Source organism: Delphinapterus leucas, chromosome 11, assembly GCF_059928025.1.
Source record: "Delphinapterus leucas isolate spDelLeu-1000000601 "Yukka" chromosome 11, BTC_Dleu_Yukka2, whole genome shotgun sequence".
NCBI classification, from domain to species: Eukaryota; Metazoa; Chordata; class Mammalia; order Artiodactyla; family Monodontidae; genus Delphinapterus; species Delphinapterus leucas.
In genome coordinates, this window is record NC_143139.1 from 64,438,292 (window position 1) to 64,465,301 (window position 27,010).

The following is a 27,010-nucleotide window of genomic DNA, read 5'->3' on the forward strand; positions in this document are numbered from 1 at the left end:
TTTGCCTTTTACAAACAGTTTTAATGCATTATTTCACAGTCTTTATCTCAACCTTTGGAGTAGCTATATAGAAATGAAAAAACTGAGCTCCAGAAAGGTTAAGTAAACTGACTAGACTAACATGCTTTGTTAAGCCACACGGGAGTCCAGGAACCCAGATGGTCTTGTTTTAACTCTCCAGTTATTGCTTCTAAAGAAAGAATCAAAAAGAATGTGCGTGCATATCTGTGAGTTGAGAGGGTAGGGAACAGATACAGGTTTGAGACTGATACGTGCAAGGTGCTGTTTTAAGAAAATTAATCTGGAGGGATTAACTAGGAAAATCACCGGCACTGGATGAAACAATTTGGAGTTGGGAAACATTTCAGTAAGAGGATGAATGCCTGAGTTCTGGTGATGTTGGGAATGAAGAATAAATAATATGAAGTCCCTGCCCTCTGGTCTGACAAGACAGAAGTAAAAGACATATATAATGTATGATCACTGAATGCCAGAAGTACCATTGTGGTGGTGCTTGTAATAAAATTGAACAGTAGTGTGTGTAAAACACTTGGCCAAGTGGTTTACCCTCCTTATCTCATTTAATCTTCATAATTACTCCTATAATTCCCATTTTATAGTAAAAAAAAAAAAAAACTCCGAGGCTCAAGATCACTAGTATAATGTATTTTTCTGGTTTCTTTTCATCCATCTACTAGGTCCGTTATCAGCCCAAAATGTCACAGTCACTCATGTGACCCCAACGGAAATATTTTTACACTGGGATGGTCCAGATCCTGTATCTTTTCACCATTATTTTGTGGCTATTTTAGATGTTGTAAACAATAAATCAGAAGAGGTGTTTGTTGAAAAATCCAACACATCAACAACAATTGGGAATCTAAGATCTTTCCATCATTATCTGATCTATCTATTCAGTGTAGCAGAAAGAGGAACTTTAAGCTGCTTTGAGAAACCTGTTTCAGCCATTACAGGTAAGTGTGGGCACGTTTTGCCTTTTGATCAAAAATACAAACTGCATATTTAAAAATACTATTTTGCCAAAATTTAATAGTGTCGATCCTTTCATAGGTACAAATAATCGGGTTGAACATTTGTTTGGATGTTGAATCACAATGCTAAGCATGGATTCTAAAGACTAAATTCATTTAGATTTATATGAACCCCGTAAACATCTGTGTTGTTCCTCCCAGAGTTCCTAGAAGACATGTTTCGTATCATAGCCTTTGCTGGAAAATAAATTATCCTAAGAGATGAAGATTAGTTCACCCAGTTCTCTTTAACAGCACTAGATCCAACAAGTAGATCTGCATTTAATCAGTTTTACCTGGTCCTTCTTTCTTTCTTCACGCAGTGTTGCGAGTTGACCTCTAGGGGGCAGTGTTATCCCAGGACTTTTGGCAAATACATTTCTAATCTCCACTCACCTCCACACGGCAGTTTTTGAATCATTGTCTAGAATATAATCATTAAAGTACTCTATCTTTTAATTAAGCATTCTATTTACCCCATTAAGTATAAGTCAATCTTTTTTGAAAAGCGAAAACACTATTTATGAAAGTACATAACTAAGCACATTTTGGCATATCCCTGTGTGTGTGTGTGTGTGTAACACGTGTATTGTCTGTGCATGTGTATTTTACATGTCTATATGCAAAGTTCTTTGAAATTGCACGAGCTAAAATTTAAATGCACTAGAACTGAGGGAGGAGGAAAGGAAAACCTGCACGTGCACAGACGTAGATTAACCTCATATTTGCTGGGAATACTTGGGATTCTTTGAATAACAATAATAAATTGTAAAGTAAGTAATAAAATATATTATTTCCTGCTTACTGAATGCAAATGCTTAAGATGCATGCGTTCGCTGTTGCAAATCCTAATCAAAAGTATTTTTCCAATTGGATACTAGAGAGCAGATGTTTTCTCTTTCCTGAGCCCAAAGCATCTGTCAATTGGTAAATGCTTGATTGACTCCCTTGCACTTTAGGGAGATGCTTTCATTTTTAACTGACAGGCAGACTAGGAGGATTTCTCACAGATTCATTAGTTTTGAAGTCACATTAAAATCTTCCATGGTAGATGCAGAGAAATTGACATCTTCCTGTACTAATGGTGGGAATGTACAATGGTACAGTTATTTTGTAAAGCAGTTTGGCAGTTTCTCAAAAATTTAAACATAGTGTTATTATATGACTCAGATATTCCTCTCCTAGTTATATATCCAAGACAATTGGAAACAGTTGTTCACAAAGGAAACTTTATATGGATGTTCATAGCCTATAGGCAAAACATGGAAACAACCCTAATGTCTATCAGTTGATGAATAGATAAACACAACATGGTGTATCTCTACAGTGGAGCATTATTCAGCAATTAAAAAGAGTGAAGTACTGATACATGCTACAACATAGATGAACCTTGAAACGATATTAAGGAAATTAGTTACATAAGACCACATGTAGTATGATTCAATTTATATGAAATCCATAGGCACATCCATAGTGACAGTAATTAGATTGGTGGTTGCCAAGAATGGGAAAAGAGAGAAAGAAGGGAGTGGTGGGTGACAGCTCATGGGTATAGGGTTTATTTTGGGGGTGATGAAAATGTTCTGGAATTAGATAATAGTGATGCTTTCAAAACCTTGTCAGTATATTAAAAATGACTTAATTATATACTTTGAAATGGTGTTTTGGGTACCTGAGTTAAGTCACAATAAAGCTTTAAAAAAAAATCTTCCATGGTATGTCCCTATTTGTTTAATAGGGATAGGAGAAAGGTACATGTGAGTCTGCATATTTAATTATGTCATTTGCTATGTATGTTGACTCTAAACTGACACAGCTGTGCATGTCTAGGATTTAGTAATCCAGTGCTCTTTTACTTTCCTGAGGTTGAAGCAATATGCATTTTTTTCATTCGTTATTCACTCAGTAGATTATGTTTCAGTGTCAGGAATTGCAATGGGTACTAGAAATGCAAAGGTGAATAAGACTAGTATCTACCTTCAGAGAGCTTACATATTAATGGAGTGAGACAAATTTTTAAAAAAGGATGATGCTGTATTATAATTGCTATTATATGGCTTATGCTCTTGGTACTGTAGGAGCATAGAGAGGGGTCAGTTAACCCAGACTTGGGGTACAGGGATGGCCATGAAAATCTTCCTGGAGGAGTGATGCACTGAGTCACGAAGGAAGAGTAAGAGTGAACCAGGTGGCAATGGGGAGGCAGAGGGATGTTGTGAGTAGGGCAAACAGCATGTACACAGATGGTGAAGACCGAAGAAGAGGCATCTATCTAACCATAACTGGGAAAGTCAGAGAAGCCTTTTTTTTTGCGGTACACGGGACTCTGTTGTGGCCTCTCCCCTTGTGGAGCACAGGCTCCGGACGCGCAGGCTCAGCGGCCATGGCTCACGGGCCCAGCCGCTCTGCGGCACAAGGGATCCTCCCGGACTGGGGCACGAACCCGTGTCCCCTGCCTCGGCAGGCAGACTCTCAACCACTGTGCCACCAGGGAAGCCCCAGAGAAGGCTTTTTGATGAGACTGACAACTGAACAGTAGGAAATGGGGAGTAGATTGGCATGGCTAGAGGACAGGGGAAATGTAGTGAGAGTTTAGAAAATGTAAGCTAGGCACACAACATGAAGGGCCTTGATATAGAGAATATATTTTTATTCAGTAAAATCTAACTCTTCTGGGTTAATGGAGCCTTTGAGAATGTGGAAAAAATAATGGACTTTTCTCCCATAAAAATGCACAGGCATGGATAAAAAAATCTTTGAGTAATTACAGGACTATAACAGACTCATAAGTTTTGTAGGTATGTAAGAAAAAAATATCTGAAGCTGTTTCGCCATGGAATCTTGTGAACAGTTTTCTAATTGAACTATTCTGGCATTTTCTGATAATTTTACATACATAATCAATTTCAACACCTAAAGTCAGGCTGGCTCCAATTTTGTGAATTGAAGGTATGGAATGAATAGACTATGGGTCTGACCCAGGATATTTTCCTAAGAAATTAAAATGTGGTGTTTAATTGTGTTTCTAAGGAGGTGAACTACAAAACAGATTAAAAATCACTTTATAGTTTCTGAAGACAAAGTAATTTTGAATATCATAGAGAATTCTTTAAAGATTATTTAAAGTGAACTGTTGAACAGTTTAAAATTGCATAATTATCCTTATAGACATGAACTAATGATTGATCATTGTACCTGAGAACTATCAAAAGTTTAGGGGAGGCATGAAACACAAGACAATGAGACTAAAAGGAAGACATTACAATTTCCAGAGAATTGTATAGTATTGAAAATCCCCAAGCTTGATATTCAAATAAATTGTGTAAGGAGATAAACCAAAGTATTTTCTTTGGTTATTACAAAAGAGTATCAAGAAAATTCTCCAATACTTGCATAGTAATCACAAAGACATATTTTTCTCTAAAATTTAGTCCTTTTCAAGACATGGTGACCTGAGGATTTGTTACATTTTAAACATGAATTAATATTGAACTGAGATATTTTTACTCAGCATGAATAACGCTGACAATAAACTAAAATGTACGTATCCATTTATCTATTTCTCGAAGGTATTAATCCACCTCAGGAAGTTTATGCTAAACTTGAAGATGTGGGAGAAGACAGTATAATTCTTCAGTGGGGATCCCTACCAGACGGCCACGAGGTCTACATTCAAATCACATCCATATCAGATAGAAGAGAAGTCAGGAAGCTTTTTGTAAAGGATGCTAATAGAGTCAAGGTTGATCACTTAATCCCTGGAATGACATATGACATTGGAATGGCAACAGTAATGAATGGGAACTTGAGCGAGCTGGTCACTATTCAACAGACTCTAAGTGAGAATCAAGTACTTTTCATTCTAAACAGATACTTGCTGATTTGGGGGTATTGTAAAATAGTTTCTGAAAGAGCCCTCTGGTAGCAGGTTTTATGTTTTTACGATAAGTAGATGGTTAGTGTGCTTCAGGATCTGGAGCAGTTCGCACCTCTTGTATCCTGAAAATGTCCTGTGCTTGTATAAAGGCAGCATTGTTTATGATTAAGAACCTGATCCTAAAGCCACACTACCTAGGTTTGAATCTGGGTTCAGCTGTTTGAGTAACCCTGGGCAATGTATTCAACCTGTTTATGACTCAGTTTCCACATTTGTAAAGCGGGAGAAAATAATAGTGTGTGTTTCATAGGTTGTCCTGACAATAACTGATTTAATAAATGTAAGGACTTAGAACAGTGCCTGACATGCAGCTGGACGTCTTTATAATTTTTATTGCATCCACAAAGGCATGCTGTAGCACATTGGATGGAAATATTGACAGTGTATAAAAGGTTTAGGACTAACAAAAATTTTCCATTTTTTTCTCAAATAAAATTAATATACTCAATAAGTAATTACTGAAAATTTAATAAGGAGGAAGAAAGAAAAGGAAAAAATGAAAAGTAAATACATGAAAGAATGTTTATAGATATTTATAAATTATGGTAAATATTAAGAAGGAAAAAAGAAAAGTGATGTCAGAGAGTGTCCACTGAAGTAAAAACATAAAGCATAAGAACAGTGAGTTTCAGTTTCATTTGGGGATCTTACTGAGGACTGTAGCCTGGGAGACAGCCTCTCAGAGAGCTTTGAGGAACTGCTCCAAAGAGGTAGGGGGAGAGGCCAGTATAGCATATGTGATTTTTGGCTAAGAGGTACGTGCAATCAAGCATACGTCTTGGTAGAAGGTTACTGCTAGTCATGAGGAACAGATATCTCAGTTAATGATTTTAGTGCTTTTCTGAGCATGGGAAGATGTAAGAATATGGGTTCATAAAAATGTTTCCTGAAATATATCTAACTGCTTAAGGGCCTGTTTTCCCAAAGCACAGAGTGCTTCATCCTATTCTTTATCCTGAATTCCTTTCAGGGTGTATCGTAGGTCAGTGACTGCAGTGGCTAATGACTTAATCCTGGTGTAACAGTATGGCAAGTGACATTCCTTGTTTTACAAGAGTAATTGAAGTGGGATGGAGGGTTCTACTGGAGATGGGCTGTAACAGAAGGAGTTTCATTTGAATGGAGGCTTAAACCGTGAGAAGGCGCCAGAGCAGAACAAGGTGGAGGAAGGGTACTTTAGGCGTGAACAGCTGGCATGAAGGCTGTAAAACAGGAGAAAGCTTGGTGTGTCTGAGAAGAAAAAGGCCAGGATAAGTGTTGTCTAAGGAAGAGGGAGAAAGGTAGTAGGAAATGATATTGGAGAGGTAGTCAGGGGGCAGAGCACATAGAGCTTGTAGGCCATGCTTTTGAGTTTGTTCTGAGGGCAATGGGAAGCCGTTGAGGGGTTTATGCAGGAGAGTGATAAGGCGACCTATGTTACAAAAATGTCTCTCCTGATATGTGCAAAGAATGATTTGTATAGGGGTGAGAGTGGAAGTAGGGAAACTGGGTAAGAGGGTGTTGTAGAATATAGGCAAAAGATTATGGTGGACACGATGGGGAAGTGCAGGTGGAAAATAGGAGACACATTTTATATTATGGAAGTAAGAAGTCTGAGCTTTCACACTGGAGTGCTTGTGATAAGTAAGGGAGAAACTGGGGTTTTGAGTTGACTAACTTGGGTGGATAGTGGTGACTGTGAGGAAGGAAAGCTCATTGGACCTCACAGGCCTTTTGGCTAACAAAAAGGGCAGCCTGATGGAAAAAGTGAATTGGTTCAAAAAATTGTGTCTTAGCAGGGTCCGCACTCAGCCAGCATCAGATCTTCCTGTTTTAACTTCCAAAGACTAAACCTAAATTTAGTTCCATAACTTTCCAGCTTAAGTTTTTGAGAAAACCCACCTAAAGATAAATATCATAGGAAACTGTTGTGAAAAAGGAGACAACTAAGAAAGAGATATTGCTAAAAAAAAAAACGTATTTCATGTCTATTAAACGACCCAATGCAAATTTATAGTCAGAACAGAAGTACTAAAATTAAAATGCATAAATGGAAAATGAACTGTAGTCTTAGAGCCACCAATCATTACCAGTTATTACCAGTATGAGGTTAGATTTTCCCCATATTGTCTCAGGGTCTAGGTTTTTTGTATATATATATATATATATATATATATATATATATATATATACACACTTTATTTTTTAATGTTTTTAAAATTTATTTTATTTTTAAAATTTTTGACTGCGTTGGGTCTTCGTTGCTGTATGTGGGCTTTCCCTAGTTGCGGCAGGCGGGGGCTACTCTTCGTTGTGGTGCCCAGGCTTCTCATTGCGGTGGCTTCTTTTGTTGTGGAGCATGGGCTGTAGGCGCATGGGCTTCAGTAGTTTCAACACGCGGGCTCAGTAGTTGGGGTGCACGGGCTTCAATAGTTGCGGCGCGCGGGCTTCAGTAGTTGCAGCGCGCGGGCTCAGTAGTTGTGGCTCACCGGCTCTGGAGCGCAGGCTCAGTAGTTGAGGCGCACAGGCTTAGCTGCTCCGTGGCATGTGGGATCTTCCCAGACCAGGGATTGAACCCATGTCCCCTGCATTGGCAGGCAGATTCTTAACCACTGTGCCACCAGGGGAGTCCCCACTGAGTATATTTTTAAATTGGTTTTCATCTCTAAAGTCCTATTCTTCTTTGACTGTAGGGAACTTAGCATATTTCAGCCCATCTACCATCTGAAACCAAATTTTGCCATCCTTTCTATATAGTGAGCTCTTTTGAAATCTTATTAGGCTCTCTATCTTCAGGTGTATGCATAGTTCTCGACTCTGGGTAATTCAAATACTTATTTATAAAGTCACCATCCAAATGGATGCTGAAACGTGGATTAATATTTATAAATCCTAGGAAGAATAATAGAATTTTAGGGTTTGAAGTTAGAACAGAGATTTTCTCATAAGATATGTAATTCCTCTGATCATTTTGTAATGCATCCCTGTAATTTTCCTCTAGTTTGGAGCCATGTCTGTTCTTCAGAGTATCACAAAGCAAATCTCCCTGATTCACGTAAAAGTCCATCATATGTTTGGAAACACCCATTAGGTGCTTGTAGTGTCTATATTTTCTTTCCTTCTGGTGAATTTTCTCTAGTTCCTTCAAGTGTTCCACTATTTCTTATAAGCCTATTTATTCAGTTCTTAAACTTTATAATCACTTTTGGCATCACTTGATTATTTATCATTCATCATTTTTACTTGTGTCAAGATGATTAAGCAAATATTGACCTATCCCAAGGTGCAAAGGTGGAAATTAACTCTTTCTTTGTATTCATTCAGAAATAGTTGTTGATAACTATTATTTACTATGTCCTGTTTCTCTTTCTTCCATACACTTTGAGGCTGTCAAACATAGAGGGACATTGACCTTTTAATGAGCGTCTACATGTTACAGACATATAGAAAAAAATAAAATTTACACATTTCTTTATTTTCCTTTCCCCTTTGAACCTTCTCTCTTTGTCTCTTTCTCAGTTATCCTGAAAGCAACTAAACAAAACTTGATCTCCAGTTATTACTGTGCACCTGAACTATAAAGTGTGCGCTTTGAGAGAAGTTGGTGCTTATGACAACAGACCTTGGTACCAGATTACCTGGGTTACAGTTCCAGCTCCACGATGATCAGTTTATGTCTTTTGGAAAGTCATTCAACCTTTTTGGTCCTCAGTTTTCTTTTCCCTAAAATGGGAATTATAATAATCTTACCTACTTTATGAAGTTAATATAATTTAAGGGCTCAGATACCAAGCAAGCACTCTGAGAGTCTTTGAGGTTGTTATAATTTTTATTTCTTAGTAAAGCTGTTTTAGCTATTTATGTGGTCTTTCTTTGTCTAAGGAGTTAGCTACATCCAAGTTTTATTGAGGGAAGGAAATCTGTAGGAGAGCTGGTGTTTGAGTTTTCTTTTTTTCCTCTCGTTTTTAGAAGAATAAATTTTAAGATAGACTGGGCATCTCTGAGGCCTCATTCTTATAGGCCTCAACTTACCTATAATAAAAACCTTTGAATTTGGCCTAGTTCAGTTTACCTCATATTGAAAAAAACTCATACAGCCCTCTGGGCTGCCACTTCTTCTGAAAAAGCTTTTGCAGGAAAATAGGTAAGGATGGAGGTCATGGTCAAAGAGGTGGAGACCCACTGGAATCCCCCAGAAATGGCAAAATCTTCTCCCAGTTGAGTTTTCAGAAGTTCAGGGTATAGTTTCGAAGAGAAGGAATAACTTTATCCTATTCTACACCTGTCCAGCCTTGGTGTCCCTCTTCTTTAACATGTCATGTGTTAATACTGTTGACTATATCTCCTTGGACAAGTGGAGTTGGTGTAAAATCTTATATTTACCCACTGGAGGGAATGTTGCTGACTCTGTATACTTTTAGGACCTAGAGTAAACTATGCCTATTTAAAGGCTTGTCTCTCCCTAGAAAATGTTTTCAGCACCCAAGAGCATGCAGGTGAATTTTCCCCATGAAGGCACTGGTTACTCATTTCCAATCTGCAGGTCTTTCATTGTTGCTCAAAGTACATTTAGAAGCTTTCATAGATCATTGCCCACAGATTCAGATGGATTGGATACTTGTGGAATGTCATGCTAGTCTTGCAAAACCATGCTTACTGTGAGAGCTTTGTAGCCGAAGAAAGCTGTAAGGAATTTAAAGAGGAAACCCACCAAAAATGTTAGTGATGACAGCAGAAGAAAAGTAAACATAACTGGAAAAAGAAAAACATGGTAAAAGTGCCTTGAAACCCAGTAATATACCATATAGAATGTGCTATGGTTAGTATATTGAACGTTTCCGCATAACCACCAAGAACATAAAAGGAAAGTTATATATTACAGCTGAATGAATTGGGGGAGAGATTGCACAGATTTTGTGTTCTATATTTCTAATTATAGATGTGTGTTTAAATCTTTTTAGACAGTACTGGCTCTGGGTAAAGTGACAGAATCACATTGTCAGATCACATTGTCACTGTTCTAACAGTGACTTAGAACAAGTTCCATTGCATCAAACCAGATGTCACCAAAAAAAAAAGAAAAGAAAAAAAAAAAGGAAAGGCCGTGTCATTTTCTGGAAGGAAAAAAAGCTTTTTCAGAATGTATATTTTAGAAGAAGATAGAAGATACCTATTTGGAAGAAGACAGACTTAAGGATATACTAGATGGTGTCCCAATAATCTAAAAATAGAATTGAAATTAAAATTGACCTGAGAAAAAATAATGTGAATAGAAGTCACCTAAAATTTCAAATCTGCTCTATAAATAGCAGAATAGAGGGTTGTGGTACAATAAAGCTCTTTAATAGAGGTCAGGGAGAGTATAAAATGTAAATGAATCCTTCCACCAAACTGTTGCCAGAACCATGTTCCTAAAAATGAAATGAAACGTTAGCTCACAATCGCTGTGCAGACAGGATAAAGTCTGATCTCGAGAGCATGGCATGCAAAGCCTCTCACAGACAGCGGCCAGCCTCAGAGGTGGCCCGTTCATGCCCGGTCCCTGTTCCTCACACGCACCCTGTGCTTGAACCACCCTGAGTGCCTGCCCTGTGCCTGGAACTGCCCTGAGCACTTTATGCTTAAATGCAGTCTCTCACTTAATTGTCACAGGAACACTGCAAAGTAGATGTCCTTCCCATTTTAGGGATGAAAAAGCCAAGGCACAGGGTGACTAAGTAACTTACCAAAGATTAGAAGTTGGAAACTAGTTGCCAAGGACTAGTGACTAGTAACTTGCCCTGCTAGTAAAGAGTGAGAAGAACTTGGTATTCCCTGAATACATGATGATGCCCATTTTGGTTTCCAGGCCTTGCTAATGCTTTTCTCTTGGTCTGGGATTCCCTCCTGACTACCTCTCCCCACCACGCACACTCTTTCCGGTAGGCTTGTACTATCCTATAAGACTCAGATAAAACATCATCATCGACTCTGGAAAGCCTTCCCCGATTATCTCTGCTAGAATTGTTGATTTCTTCCTCTATTCTCAACAGCCTTTTGTTCATGTCACTCTAACCATTTGGGACTCTATAGTTAGCGATCTGTGCATGTCTTTTCTGAGATGGGAAACTCTTTGAAAGCAGGAATCTGGCCTTATTTACTTTATTTGAGCACTCCTCCTAGTATATAGGTTTTCAAAAGTATTAATAAATAGATAAAAAGGAAAAAAATGGGAAAATCTCAGATTTTTATGTTTTTTTCAGACTGTTAATGAGAATCAATAAATGAAAGTTAATTAGGTCCTTTCAATATATATGTACATACAGTCTTTCAGAATGTACACCTTATCCCTCTGTCCAGTGGTGACCTAGTAAACACAAGTTTCATATATAGGCATTTAATTTTTTCACAAATTCTACAACATGCTAGACATAATATAGAGAAATATGAAAGTTTTAAGAAAATACTAATTATAAATATCTCTCTTTATCTTTCAGAGCCGAAACCAGTTCAAATTGTTATCCCTTATGAAAGTCACAGTACCTCTGTAATCTTATATGTTCAGATGCCTGATATTGGAGTGTTTGATGGCATACGTATTGCAAGCAACAGAGGGCCAAATGTAACCAGGTTTTTGAAACAGGACAATAAAATAACTGTTGACAATTTAACCCCAGGCACAGAATATAATTTCTTTGTTTCTACCATCAGTGGGACTAAATTAAGTAATATGTATTATGTGCCAGCAGTAAAAACATGTAAGTATTTTAGGACTTGTCTAAGATGCTTCTTTTTTTCAAAATTTTTAAAATTTTAATTTATTTTTTAACATCTTTATTGGAGTATGATTGCTTTACAATGGTGTGTTAGTTTCTGCTTTATAACAAAATGAATCAGCTGTACATATACATATATCCCCATATCTCTTCCCTCTTGCATCTCCCTCCCTCCCACCGTCCCTACCCCACCCCTCTAGGTGGTCACAAAGCACTGAGCTGATCTCCCTGTGCTACGCTGCTGCTTCCCACTAGCTATCGGTTTTACATTTGGTAGTGTATATATGTCCAGGCCACTCTCTCACTTTGTCCTAGCTTACCCTTCCCCCTTCCCATGTCCTCAGGTCCGTTCTCTAGTAGGTCTGCATCTTTATTCCTGTCCTGCCCCTAGGTTCTTCATGACAATATATATATATATTTTTTTAGATTCTATATATATGTGTTAGCGTATGGTATTTGTTTTTCTCTTTCTGACTCATTTCATTCTGTAGGACAGACTCTAGGTCCATCAACCTCACTACGAATAACTCAATTTCGTTTCTTTTTATGGCTAATATTCCATTGTAAATATGTGCCACATCGTCTTTATCCATTCATCTGTCGATGGACACTTAGGTTGCTTCCATGTCCTGGCTATTGTAAATAGAGCTGCAATGAATATTGTGGTACATGACTGTTTTTGAATTATGGTTTTCTCAGGGTATATGCCCAGTAGTGGGATTGCTGGGTCGTATGGTAGTTCTATTTTTAGTTTTTTAAGGAGCCTCCATACTGTTCTCCATAGTGGCTGTATCAATTTACATTCCCACCAACAGTGCAGGAGGGTTCCCTTTTCTCTACATCATCTTCAGCATCTATTATTTGTAGACTTTTTGATGATGGCCATTCTGACAGGTGTGAGATGATATCTCGTTGTATTTTTGATTTGCATTTCTCTAATGATTAATGATGTTGAGCATTCTTTCATGTGTTTGTTTGCAGTCTGTATATCTTCTTTGGAGAAATATCTATTTAGTCTTCTGCCCATTTTTGGATTGGGTTGTTTGTTTTTTTTGATATTGAGCTGCATGAACTGCTTGTAAATTTTGGAGATTAATCCTTTGTCAGTTGCTTCATTTGTAAATATTTTCTCCCATTCTGAGGGTTGTCTTTTCGTCTTGTTTATGGTTTCCTTTGTTGTGCAAAAGCTTTTAAGTTTCATGAGGTCCCATTTGTTTATTTTTGTTTTTATTTCCATTTCTCTAGGAGGTGGGTCAAAAAGGATCTTGCTGTAATGTATGTCATAGAGTGTTCTGCCTATGTTTTCCTCTAAGAGTTTGATAGTGTCTGGCCTTACATTTAGGTCCTTAATCCATTTTGAGTTTATTTTTGTGTATAGTGTTAGACAGAGTTTTAATTGCATTCTTTTACATGTAGCTGTCCAGTTTTCCCAGCACCACTTATTGAAGAGGCTGTCTTTTCTCCATGGTATATTCTTGCCTCCTTTATCAAAAAAAAGTTGACCATATGTGTGTGAGTTTATTTCTGGGCTTTCTATCCTGTTCCATTGATCTGTGTTTCTGTTTTTGTGCCAGTACCATACTGTCTTGATAACTGTAGCTTTGTAGTATAGTCTGAAGTCAGGGAGCCTGATTCCTCCAGCTCCGTTTTTCTTTCTCAAGATTGCTTTGGCTGTTCGGGGTCTTTTGTGTTTCCATACAAATTGTGAAATGTTTTGTTCTAGTTCTGTGAAAACTGCCAGTGATAGTTTGATAGGGATTGTATTGAATCTGTAGATTGCTTTGGGTAATATAGTCATTTTCACAATGTTTATTCTTCCAATCCAAGAACATGGTATATCTCTCCATCTGTTTGTATCATCTTTAATTTCTTTCATCAGTGTGTTATAGTTTTCTGCAGGTCTTTTGTCTCCTTAGGTAGGTTTATTCCTAGGTACTTTATTCTTTTTTTTTTGCCATGGTAAAAGGGAGTGTTTCCTTAATTTCTCTTTCTGATTTTTCATGGTTAGTGTTTAGGAATGCAAGAGATTTCTGTGCATTAATTTTGTATCCTGCTACTTTACCAAATTAATTGATTAGCTCTAGTAGTTTTCTGGTAGCATCTCTAGGATTCTCTATGTATAGTATCATGTCACCTGCAAACAGTGACAGTTTTACTTCTTTTCTAATTTGGATTTCTTTTATATCTTTTTCATCTCTGATTGCTGTGGCTAAAACTTCCAAAACTTTGTTGAATAAGAGTGGTGAGAGTGGGCAACCTTGTCTTGTTCCTGATCTTAGTGGATATGGTTTCAGTTTTTCACCATTGAGGACGATGTTGGATGTGGGTTTGTCATATATGGCCTTTATTATGTTGAGGTAAGTTCCCTCTATGCCTACTTTTTGGAGGGTTTTTGTCATAAATGGGTGTTGAATTTTTTCAAAAGCTTTTTCTGCATCTATTGAGATGATCATATGGTTTTTCTCCTTCAATTTGTTGGTATGGTTTTTCACATTGATTGATTTGCATATATTGAAGAATCCTTGCATATCTGGGATAAATCCCACTTGATCATGGTGTATGAGCATTTTAATGTGCTGTTGGATTCTGTTTGCTAGTATTTTGTTGAGGATTTTTGCATCTATGTTCATCAGAGATATTGGCCTGTAGTTTTCTTTTTTCATGACACCTTTGTCTGGTTTTGGTATCAGGGTGATGGTGGCCTCATAGAATGAGTTTGGGAGTGTTCCTCCCTCTGCTATATTTTGGAAGAGTTTGAAAAGGATAGGTGTTAGCTCTTCTCTAAATGTTTGATAGAGTTCACCTGTGAATCCATCTGGTCCTGGGCTTTTGTTTGTTGGAAGATTTTTAATCAGTTTCAATTTCAGTGCTTGTGATTGGTCTCTTTAAGTTTTCCATTTCTTCCTGGTTCAGTCTCAGGAGGTTATGCTTTTCGAAGAATTTGTCCATTTCTTCCAGGTTGTCTATTTTATTGGCATAGAGTTGCTTGTAGTAATCTCTCATGATCCTTTGTATTTCTGCAGTGTCAGTTGTTACTTCTCCTTTTTCATTTCTAATTCTATTGATCTTAGTGTTCTCTCTTTTTTTCTTGATAATTTTGACTAATGGTTTATCAATTTTGTTTATCTTCTCAAACAACCAGCTTTTAGTTTTGTTGATCTTTGCTGTTATTTCCTTCATTTCTTTTTCATTTATTTCTGATCTGATCTTTATGATTTCTTTCCTTCTGCTAACTTTGGGGTTTTTTTGTTCTTCTTTCTCTGACTGCTTTAGGTTTAAGGTTACGTTTTTTATTTGAGATGTTTCTTGTTCCCAAGGTAGGATTGTATTGCTATAAACTTCCCTCTTCGAACTGCTTTGGCTGCATCTCATAGGTTTTTGCATCATCGTGTTTTCATTGTCATTTGTTTCTAGGTACTTTTTGATTTCCTCTTTGATTTCTTCAGTGATCTCTTGGTTATTAAGTAGTGTATTGTTTAGCCTCCATGTGTTTATATTTTTTACAAATTTTTTTTTCCTGTAATTGGTATCTAGTCTCATAGCATTGTGGTGGGAAAAGATACTTGATATGATTTCAGTTTTTTTAAATTTACTAAGGCTTGATTTGTTATCCGATGTATGATCTATCCTGGAGAATGTTCCATAAGCACTTGAGAAGAAAGTGTATTCTGTTGTTTTTGGACGGAATGTTCTATAAATATCAATTAAGTCCATCTTGTTTAATGTCTCATTTAAAGCTTGTGTTCCCTTATTTATTTTCATTTTAGATGATCTGTCCATTGGTGAAAGTGGGGTGTTAACATCCCCTACTATGATTGTGTTACTGTCGATTTCCCCTTTTATGGCTGTTAGTATTTGTCTTATGTATTAAAGTGCTCCTATGTTGGATGCAGAAATATTTACAATTGGTACATCTTCTTGGATTGATCCCTTGATCATTATATAGTGTCCTTCTTTGTCTCTTGTAGTAGTCTTTGTTTTAAAGTCTATTTGTCTGATATGAGAATGGCTACTCTAGCTTTCTTTTGATTTCCATTTGCATGGAATATCTTTTTCCATCCCCTCACTTTCAGTCTGTGTGTGTCCCTAGGTCTGAAGTGGGTCCCTTATAGACAGCATATATATGGGTCTTGTGTTTGTATCCATTCAGCCAGTCTGTGTCTTTTGGTTGGAGCATTTAATCCATTTACATTTAAGGTAATTATCGACATGTATGTTCCTAGTACCATTTTCTTAAAGATATGGAACGCTTCACGAATTTGCATGTTATCCTTGTGCAGGGGCCACGGTAATCTTCTCTGTGTCATTCCAATATTAGTATATGTGCTGCCGAAGAGAGCACCTAAGTTGCTTCTTGAGTTTGATTTTGTGTGTCATTTCAAATTAGTAGTCTACATTCACTTTAACACAGTTGTTTTCAAAGATCCTTTAAAACATTTGCAAAAACCTCATTACTGAGCCTGATCTTTAATTGTGCAAGTATGCAGATAGAGCTAACCTTGTTTAAAATTAGTAAGTCATGAATTTTTTCTTACGTATTAACAGAAAAAAAATACTTGCATATTAATCAGAATTTTCAATGACTTAATCCGAGTGAGGAATGTGAGTAGTATTTAGGCAGATTATGAAATCTAGATCATATTTTTTGAGTGTAGGGGCCCTGATAGTGTCTCTCAAAGCATATAATCTAAGTGTGTGTTTGCTCATCCCATGCTGCCATTTGTCTGGAAAGAACTAGCTTGTATTTTCTTTACCTCTTTGAATATTTTAAATTAATATGTTTAATATTTGTTCATACCAATACTTACATTTTCAGATTCATGTTGATTTTGATTTATCTTTAAGTCACTCAAAAATTCTACAGATATTAATTTCGAAATTTTGGGATACTTGAAATTTTCTAAGATATCCATCTACTTGATGTAGAAATAAATGGCAAAGAATAATAAATGCCATATAAAAATCACGTGGTGTCCTAAAAACATATTTCTGAATATAAATATAAATAAATGTCCAGGTTCTTAATGATTTGCTCTTCCTGACTATAAATCTTCACGTATGTAATTATACCACTACAAGTCTTCTTCCCCCAAATTGTAATCCTTCCCTTACTGTTTAAACTCAATTTTTTCCACAAAATAATCTCAAATTGATGTCACAAATCACGTTATTCCAATAGCATTTTAACATGTTCATAATCAGCTTAGCATATGTTTATTTTACTTCTGCTTGTAATTTTTGTAACTTTTTGTATCTGTATTCTCTGTCTCTCATATTATGAATCATTGTGGGCAGCATTCTATTTGACAGTTCTTTTCTTTAAAAATAATTTATACTTGATCATCTATATCAATGTCAATATATCAATCAGCAGAAATACCAATATATGAGATGATTGTCTAAAGCTGACATTTTTCAGGTTTTCTAAAATAATTGTTTTCCTTTATGCTAGATGAGATCTTTAAACTGGGAAAACTAAAACTCATCAGATAAAATTTGTTTTTAACTTCATCCAATATTTGATACAAAGGGATTCTTCTTTGTGTATACTTCATATTTCTCTCTCTGTTGTCTTTTCAGCTTATGCTAATAGTTTCAGAAAGCTTTAATTCTTTTTTCCTCCTTTGAATATTGTACATTTACTCCTGTGAATTTGCTGTTATGTAGTTTTTACTGCAACATCAAAGTTAGCTGCATGTAATGGTATTTACAGTGATTCTGAGTATTGCAATAGATTATCATATTTTATAAGCTGTCATGTGTAAACAGCTATTTTTAATTAGGATAGATAATTATTAAACTATTGTCCTTTTTTACACTGTGCTTTTTATTCCCTTTAAAGGGGTAAATAATAATAATAAAAAAAAACCCGGTTAGAAAACATGCAGGGGAATTCAAGTGTTTCGTGTATTTTGGGTAGGTCTGGAAGCACCATCAAATATCCATGAGGGCAAAGTTACAAACTCTTCCATTGAAATTCTCTGGAATCGAGCTGATGGGAATTTTCAGCATTATGAAATCACATGCATAAACTGTGCTGCTGCTTTCATGGTACGTTATAAGGGGTTCTCAGAGGAATGACTTTTATTCTGAAGCCAGTATTGCTGCATTCTTATATTAGGTAGTAGTGAAACTAAATAACCCCCAACATTTTTTTTGCTTGTGTTTGATGGTGGAGCATTTCTTAAATGAACACTTGGTAAGTTATTCTTTTGGATCAATAGGTCCAGAAAGTATTTCAAGAAGCAGCAACATTCTCTAACCTGGATCCTGCCACAGTGTACACCTTTTCAATTCGCACTGAAAAAGAAGGTTTTAAAGACAGCTCTCCCTACATAAAAGAAATACAGACAGGTACAGCCTATGTAAGCACTTTGGGTATTATTCAGTGTTCAAATATTTTTTTTAATTTCCAGTTTTCTAAAATATTTTATTGTTAATATCAGAAGGATTCCATAAAAATGCTTTGGTTTTATGTATTATTTTCTTTTTAAAAAAATTCATTTATTTATTGATTGAGGTACCATTGACATATAAGTTTCAATGTTCAAATATTCATTTGGTTCTTATAGGGAAGATTTAATAAATAGTTCATTCTTCTCAAATTTTCTTAATGGGCAGGCAGTATTTCCTCTTATCTCTTTTTCTATTTCCCCTTGTATGAATTAGCACAGTCTCTTTTGTGTGTCTGTTTCCAGACAATAGAGTTGCTAACTGTCTGGGTTCTGGCCAGAGTCTCCATTTGTGATTTAATTTTTCCATTGTTCAGTTAAACAGACAGTGAAGTGCCATTTCCCCAGCATTAGCAACTTACTCCCTGTGGCAGATGGTGATTTATTCCATGGTAGTCGTATGAAATAAAGGATGATTGGGAAGGGTGTATGCAAAATGTGTACGTTTTCAAATGTAGGTGAAGTAAAATTGTCAACCATTCTACTAATATAACTATTTTAGATATTCTTGACATGGATGGTATGGGAACATTGATTTATGTATTTAGAAACTGGTCATGTCTGGTATTCTTTTACTGTAATAACATAGAATGGAATTGAGAGAGAATATCGTGGCAATTTTGTTCCTTTCTTATACATGGGAGAATTTTAAAGGGGCAACAAAATATATATTATACACTATTTTAACATTTTTTTCCAGAAAATAAGGGAAGCATTTCATATTTAGATTGCAGTTAACTTTCCCTGCTGATTAACCTTGTCACTGTTTGGTATTTAGTTAGAATGAGTCCTGAAAATCATTAACTATTTCTGAGGTTGGTGATTACACAAGACCAAGATATCACCTCTTCCTACATTATAGAAGCAGGGGAAATATTGAGTACAACACTGCTGGGGTACATATCGGCTCTGTTTCAAAGTTTACAATGATTCTTGTTTGTTTGTTTCCCCCCCCCCACTCTTTTAACTTCTCATATCTACCAGGAGGAATAAAAGGAATGTCTTGGTTACCCTCAGAGTTTGCAAAGAGTCAAACAAATCCTGAGAGTATTTCAGGGTGGTTATAAAATAGGTGCTTTGTACGGTAGAAAACGTTATTTTACGTGTATGTTTTAAATGATATAGCCCCAAGTGCGGTTGAATTTCTGAATCACAGTAGGAATTCAAATGCAGTAACCGTTAGCTGGCCTTCAGCTAGAAGTCTTCTGGATGGATACATTATTTCAATATCCAGTGAAAGCTTAATGAAAGAAGAAATCCTGCCTTCCACAAAAAGGTATGAAAATATTGAAAAGAAATTATATCAAGTTACATGGAACACAAGATGAACATTTTATATGTGTTGTTAGAAAGCTATGTTAGTGGTTTAGTATAAATAGAAATTAGAAAACTTTTCAAGAGAACTTTTTGGACTATAGTGTGATAGGAATAACTAAATCTGATATACAGTACCAAATTATTTATGCTAATAGATAGTAATGAATTAATTCATGATTTCATCATGCTTGTATGTATGACATACACACTTTTTGACTTAAATTTCTCCACGTAAGAAGCTATGCTTTCTCAGTAACTGTTTGTGTGTAAGCGTAGCAAATTGTTTCCATAATAGACAATAAAAAACCAAAACTTATATATAAAATTCTTTCTGCAAATAGTGTGAGAAGATGGAGTTTTCCAAATGTTTCTGAGCTAAATATCTTAATGTTTGATTTTTCTTTAATGTGTAGGACATTCTCATTTAACAGCCTTTCTCCAGGGACTGACTTTTTAATTAGCATTATAGCTACCAAGGGACTAAAGAGAAGCCATCCTACTGTCCTCATGGTTAGCACTTGTAAGTTCATTTTATATTTAATTAACTTTTCATGGGTTAAGGGAAAATAGTTGTGTTTAAAGCCAATATCTAGTTAACAATCAATATAGAAGTGATTTATGACATTATGGCTTGAAGAGAAGGAGTACTTCATTTACATGGAGAATGCCTGCATTATATTCCTTTCTCTATCATTTATTGTGACCTTGGGCAAGACTATGTGACCTTGGGCAAAACTATGAGGTTCTTACTTAAAGCATGAGAATAATTATTCCTGCCTAGGTATAAAATCTTGTTACTAAAATCAAATGCAAAGCTCTTTGTGAAAAGAGCAAAGAACTCTGAAACCCTAAGGTATTGTCATCTTGAAATACTCAATATTTTTCTAATATTTTGACTATATCTGTTAACATGTGGGTTTTCTCTAGTTACTGAGAGCGGGGGCTACTCTTTGTTGCGGTGTGCGGGCTTCTCATTGCGGTGGCTTCTCTTGTTGTGGAGCACAGGGGCTTCAGTAGTTGTGGCCTGAGGGCTCTAGAGCGCAGGCTCAGTAGTTGTGGCGCACAGGCTTAGCTGCTCCGCGGCATATGGGATCTTCCCGGACCAAGGCTCGAACCCGTGTCCCCTGCATTGGCAGGCAGATTCTTAACCACTGCGCCACCAGAGAAGTCCATACATTCTGTATTTTAAGAGGTTGTTGCTTTGGCTGTGTTTTCCCAAACAAACCTGGCAACTTCCCCCCTACCACCCTTCCCACTTTACAATTTGACTTTTGTCTTCTATTGTATATTAATAATTTGTGGTCTTTTTTGTACATCTCTTTCTTTGCAAGCTACCTCAAATCCATTTGGAAGTAGATGGAATATTAATAAATGTAAAGAAAAAGCTAAAATATTATGGGACTCTGGGGAAATAGTAAGTTAATTCCAGTTGAAAGGGAATATACATCAAAGAAAAATAGAATAAAAAGGATTGTGAATCAGTGACACAGGTTTAAATCTACCACTGGATTGAATTCTAATAGACTTAAATCAATAAGTAAGTAAGTACAAAAAAAAATCTCACACAGAATTTGAATATTAGATGTGAGATTATTCCAATAAAATTTTAATGTGGCATTTCTTCCAGTTAAGGAAAGAAATGCTACATTTCATTTGAAATTTCTATAAATTAGAAATAGAGACATGCTACTGAATTGAAAAAATAAGTTTCTAGAACCTTCTCAGATAAAACGTTTAAAGGGAAAAGGAGTTTGGAAACTTAAGGAAGGGGGCTAGATATATCTCTTAACTTATGCAGTGCATAAAATTCTAAGTTAAAAATCTCACTTGTAATAGCTTCATACTGAATTATGCTATGACAAAAATAAATATGAAAATCCATACTTTATATAATTTTATTGTGGAAAAAGGCTTTCTAGAAAATTTGTTTTCCTGTTGCTTTGTGGAGATGAGGAGACTTGAGACACAAGGTAAACAGCCTGCGCAAGATCACATAGTGCTAAACTGACTAGAAAAGCCTGCGTATCATGTCTGTCTTCCATAGTGTGACACTCAAGTTTATCAGTCCAGTACAGATAACATGATGATAGAAATTTTTTTTTTTCAAAGCTTTCATTTCCGTGTCTTATTTCCTTGCCCTAGATCCAGATCCACCATCAGATTTGCTGATTTTGGGGCAGGAAGAACACACAATATATTTGTCTTGGAAACTCCCACAAGGAGGCTTTGAAAGGTTTCAGGTAAAGTTGCTATCATGCAACCTTGATGTTTATTGAGGCCTTTATTTCGCTCCTTTTTGTCCTTCATTTTATATTCCTTAACAGTTTAAGAAATTATGGTACCACTCCTTTCCTGTAAGGTTTCCCTCCAAAGTAAATTTTCTGTTTGTTGCTTTAGAAGTACAAAGTTGTCATGGGAGGTTTTCAAATTTGAGTAAAAGCTGGTACTTGACTTTAAATGAGTTCAGGTTTTCAATGGAGATAGACACGTGCTTATGTAGTACAAAAACGTGAATAAAGAAATGCTGGTGCTGGAAGATAGTGCTTCTGTGACAGCACTGTCCACAACGAGGATTCCGGAATTTAAAGACAGGTGATGTGCCACAGGCTCCCTTTCAACTCCATTCTACAGATTTAGTTGAGAGTGGAGACTTGCAGCCCAGAGGGTAGGAGAGAAAGATGTACAGAGAGGCCGCTTTTCAACTGTGTCTGTGAAGTAAATGCGTACGTTTTTGTTGCTTTTGCTGTTAATAATGTGACCTGGCATCACGTGAGGACATATTATACACACCCTACGTCCTGCATTGTGTGGCTTGCAGAGAGAGTAAGCTTCTGGAGATAGCACTATTGCTTTGTATTCTACGTGGGCAAACGAGTTTTCTATACTTTCATAGTGGTAGGAGATGGTAATTTTAGTTGTAAATAACAGAAAACAACCTGAAATAGTTTAAAAAAATTTATTGTATTAATGAAAGAGTGCGTCATGGACACCAAGGCAAAGAATATAACAAGGTGTTGGGGAGAACTGGAATCAGATGTTTAAGGCTACTGAGGCCCCATGCATTATTTTCTTACTGTCTACTTGTTTCTGCTCATCAGCTGTAGTTTATTTTTATTTATTTATTTTTCCTGACGACCAGCTTTCTCTGTTAAGCAATCCATGTGGTGAGTGGAAAAATGCCATGTACAACTTCTAAGCACAAATGGTGCATTATGAACCACAGAGAAAGACGGATATGCTCCCTAAATTCCCAAGGAAGGGACTGTGATTATTCCATATTGTAGACACCCAGTCCAGTTTCAGTCAACTGTGCTTGTAGCCCCCATGTTGTGTAAAAGTGGTGGCCGTGGGTCTGTGGGTGATGGGGGTTATAGAGTCATTAGAATTTGAGCAGATACAACAAAAGGTGTTTCCTGTAAATGAAAAACAATATAAAGTTTAATAATTTATAGAATCAATACAGCCTAAAAGGAACCAGAGCAGTAAAATTACCAGACATTTGAAATGAACTAATTAGTACATCTGGGTTTTATATTTGAGTATGAACTTCTTAACAATGACAGTTCATAAGAGAAACAAGATATTAGTCACTATATGATAGATATAAAAAGAATCCACACTTAATTTAAGGTATCTGTTACTAAAGACAAAGAGGGATGTAGTGGGCAGAATAATGGCCTTCCAGAGATCCACAGCCTAATTCACAGAACCTGAAATACGTTATATTACATGGCAAAGGGGAAGCAGATGGAATTAAGTTTGATAATTAGCAGGTTTTAAAATAGGAAGATTACAGAGAGTCTAGATCCAGATGGTGGAGTAGGAAGATCCTGAGCTCACCTCCTCCCATAGACACACAAAAGCTACAACTACGTATAGAATAACTGTCTCGGAGAATGGCCTACAGACTAGCAGAACACATTTTCTACAACCAAGGATATAAAGAATAGGCCACAGTGAGACGGGTAGGAGGGGCAGAGGTGCAGTCTAGTCAGAACCCACACCCCCAGTGCGGTGACCCACAAGTGGGAGGGCTATCACAACCACAGAGGTCCACCCCGAGGAGTGAGAGGTCCACGCCCCATGTTGGGCTCCCCAGCCTGAGGAATCTGCACTGAGTAGAAGAGCCCCATAAAGTGTGGCTTTGAAAACCAGCAGGGCTTATGTATGGGAGAGCCAGAGGGCCATGGGATATGGAGACTCTGCTCTAGAAGGGCTCACACACAAACTCGCTGACTCTTGAGTCCCAGTGCAGAGGAAGCAGCTTGAAAAGCAGCTAAGTCATAAGACAAGAAGATTCATTGACTAGTGTTAGGGCGTGTGCTGGAGGGGCAGGGATCTGGTGGAGCTTTCTTTGGGAATGGAAGGGCTGGTGGGTGCAATTTATTTTTTAACTCTCCTTCCACCTACCTGGCAGGTACCATTTCTATCACTCTCAATCAGCCTAATCAACACCATGTGCCTGCCCCAGTATTCCCTGAATGCCAGTCCTGCCCAGCCACCCACCCTGGCTAGATTTTCCAAAGTAGCTCCTAACCCACCCCACCCAGCAGGTGGCCTTGGCTGCCCCAATGCCCCTCCAAAGCAGCTCCCACTCTGGGGGGGCCAGTTCTGCATACCAGTATACCTGCAACAGTCACAGCTGGGCCTCACAGCTGGTCATGCTGGGGCCAGTCCCACCCATCAGTGGGCCTGCAGCAAGCATGGCCCAACCACCAAAGGAGGGCACACACAGCTCACATGGGAGATACTCCTGGGGCACCTGGCTCTGGTGACCAAGGAGGACGGCATCACTGGGCATCACAGGACACCTTCTAAATAAAGCCACTCTTTCAAGACTGGGAGATTAGCTGATATAACTTATACATAGAAACAAACACAGAGAGTTAGGAAAAATTAGGAGACAATGAAAAGCCTTTCAAACAAAAGAACAAGACACAACCTCAGAAAAAGAATAAAATGAAATGGAGATGAACAATTTACCAAGGAAAGAGTTGAACATAATAATCATGCAGATGCTTACTGAACTAAGGAGAAGAATGGATGAATACAGTGATAACTTGAAGAAAAAAGTAGAAAATATAAAAAAGAACCAGGCAGAACTGAAGAATGCAATAACTGAAATTTAAAATACCCTAGAGGGGAATGTTCAACATCACTAATCATTAGAGAGATGCAAATCAAAACTACCATGAGGTATCACCTCATACCAGTCAGAATGGCCATCATCAAAAAATCTACAAACAATGCTGGAGAGGGTGTGGAGAAAAGGGAACCCTCTTGCACTGTTGGTGGGAATGTAAATTGATAAGCCACTATGGAGAACAGTATGGAGGTTGCTGAAAAAACTAAAAATAGAACTACCGTACGACCCAGCAATCCCACTACTGAACATATACCCTGAGAAAACCATAATTCAAAAAGAGTCATGTACCACAATGTTCACTGCAGCTCTATTTACAATAGCCAGGACATGGAAGCAACCTAAGTGTCCATTGACAGTTGAATACATAAAGAAGATGTGGCACATATATACAATGGAATATTACTCAGCCATAAAAAGAAACGAAATTGAGTTATTGGTAGTGAGGTGGATGGACCTAGAGTCTGTCCTACAGAGTGAAGTGAGTCAGAAAGAGAAAAACAACTACCATATGCTAACACATATATATGGAATCTAAAAAAAAAAAAAAAGGTAATGAAGAACCTAGGAGCAAGTTGGGAATAAAGATGCAGACCTACTAGAGAATGGACTTGAGGACGTGGGAAGGGGGAAGGGTAAGATGGGACAAAGTGAGAGAGTGGCATGGACTTACCTATACCACCAAATGTAAAATAGATAGCTAGTGGGAAGCAGCCACGTAGCACAGGGAGATCAGCTCAGTGCTTTGTGACCACCTAGAGGGGTGGGATAGGGAGGGTGGAAGGGAGACGCAAGAGGAAGGAGATATGGGGATAGATGTATATGTACAGCTGATTCATTTTGTTATAAAGCAGAAACTAACACACCATTGTAAAGCAATTATACTCCAATAAAGATGTTAGAGGGCATCAACAGCACATTAGAGGATACAGAAGAATGGATCAGCACCTGGAAGACAGGGTAGTGGAAATCACCCGATCAGAACATGAAAAGAATTTTAAAAAATGAGGATAGTTTAAGGAACCTCTGGGATAACACCAAGCATACCAATATTTACATTTTAAGGGGTCCCAGTAGGAGAAAGAAAGAAAGTTCTAGTAGACCTATTTGAAGAAATAATGGCTGAAAAAAATTTTAACATGATAAAGGAAACAAACATCCAAGTCCAGGAAGCACAGACTGAAACAAGATGAACCCAAAGAGGTCCACACTAAGACACATTATAATTAAAATGTCAAAAGTTAAAGAGAGAAATTTAAAAGCAGCAAGAGGAAAACAGGTAGTTACATACAAGGGAGCCCTCTTTTGAGCTGAATTTTTTTAGCAGAAACTTTACAGGCCAAAAGGGACTGGCATGACACATTCAGTGTGCTGAAAGGAAAAAACTTACAACCATGAATGCTTTACTCAGCAAGGTTATAAATCAGAATTTAAGGAGAGATAAAAACTATCCCAGACAAGCAAAAGCTAAAGAAATTCATCACTACTAAAGCAGCCTTACAAGAACTGTTAAATGGAGTTCTTTAAACATAAAAGAAAAGGCCATAACTAGACACAAGAATATTATGAAAAAAATTCCACTGGTAAAGGCAAACGTGTAGTAAAGGTAGTGTATCAACCACCTGTAAAAACTACTATGAAAGTTTAATGACAAAAGAAGTAAAATATATCTAAATACTTAGTCAAGCAATAAACAAAATAAAAAGATGTAAAAAATTATGTTAAAAGCGTAAAGTGCTTGTTGGGGGAAGTAATAAAATGTGCTTTTAGGGTGCTCTAAACTTAAGTAACCATCAACTTAAAATAGACTTTTTTTTTTTTTTTTAAAGACCTTCTTATGTAGGTCTTCTGCCCATTTTTGGATTAGGTTGTTTGTTTTCTTGATATTGAGCTGCATGGGCTGCTTGTAAATTTTGGAGATTAATCCTTTGTCAGTTACTTCATTTGCAAATATTTTCTCCCATTCTGAGGGAGAAAGGTTTATGGTTTCCTTTGCTGTGCAAAAGCTTTTAAGTTTCATTAGGTCCCATTTGTTTATTTTTGTTTTTATTTCCATTTCTCTAGGAGGTGGGTCAAAAAGGATCTTGCTGTAATGCATGTCATAGTGTTCTGCCTATGTTTTCCTCCAAGAGTTTTATAGTGTCTGGCCTTACATTTAGGTCTTTAATCCATTTTGAGTTTATTTCTGTTTATGGTGTTAGAGTTCTAATTGCATTCTTTTACATGTAGCTGTCCAGTTTTCCCAGCACCATTTACTGAAGAGGCTGTCTTTTCTCCATTGTATGCTTGCCTCCTTTATCAAAGATAAGGTGACTATATGTGCGTGGGTTTATCTCTGGGCTTTCTATCCTGTTCTATTGATCTGTATTTCTGTTTTTGTGCCAGTACCATACTGT

The 27,010-nt window shown here is 37.0% G+C and overlaps 1 protein-coding gene and 1 non-coding gene across 2 annotated transcripts in view; one reads left to right on the forward strand and one right to left on the reverse strand.

The window, feature by feature from the left end:
• Positions 1-27,010, forward strand: part of PTPRQ (protein tyrosine phosphatase receptor type Q) — a 254,741-nt gene that overhangs the window by 12,759 nt on the left and 214,972 nt on the right. Inside the window, exons 8-15 of the mRNA XM_089921589.1 lie at positions 699-974; positions 4,601-4,870; positions 11,424-11,684; positions 17,623-17,753; positions 17,927-18,056; positions 19,280-19,430; positions 19,885-19,991; positions 21,614-21,711. Of these exons, the coding sequence (XP_089777715.1) occupies positions 699-974; positions 4,601-4,870; positions 11,424-11,684; positions 17,623-17,753; positions 17,927-18,056; positions 19,280-19,430; positions 19,885-19,991; positions 21,614-21,711 (1,424 nt within the window). The remainder of the gene's footprint in view (positions 1-698; positions 975-4,600; positions 4,871-11,423; positions 11,685-17,622; positions 17,754-17,926; positions 18,057-19,279; positions 19,431-19,884; positions 19,992-21,613; positions 21,712-27,010) is intronic.
• Positions 15,938-16,044, reverse strand: LOC115803524 (U6 spliceosomal RNA). Its single transcript, XR_004024265.2, has one exon. It is a non-coding gene; the product is annotated as a U6 spliceosomal RNA (small nuclear RNA).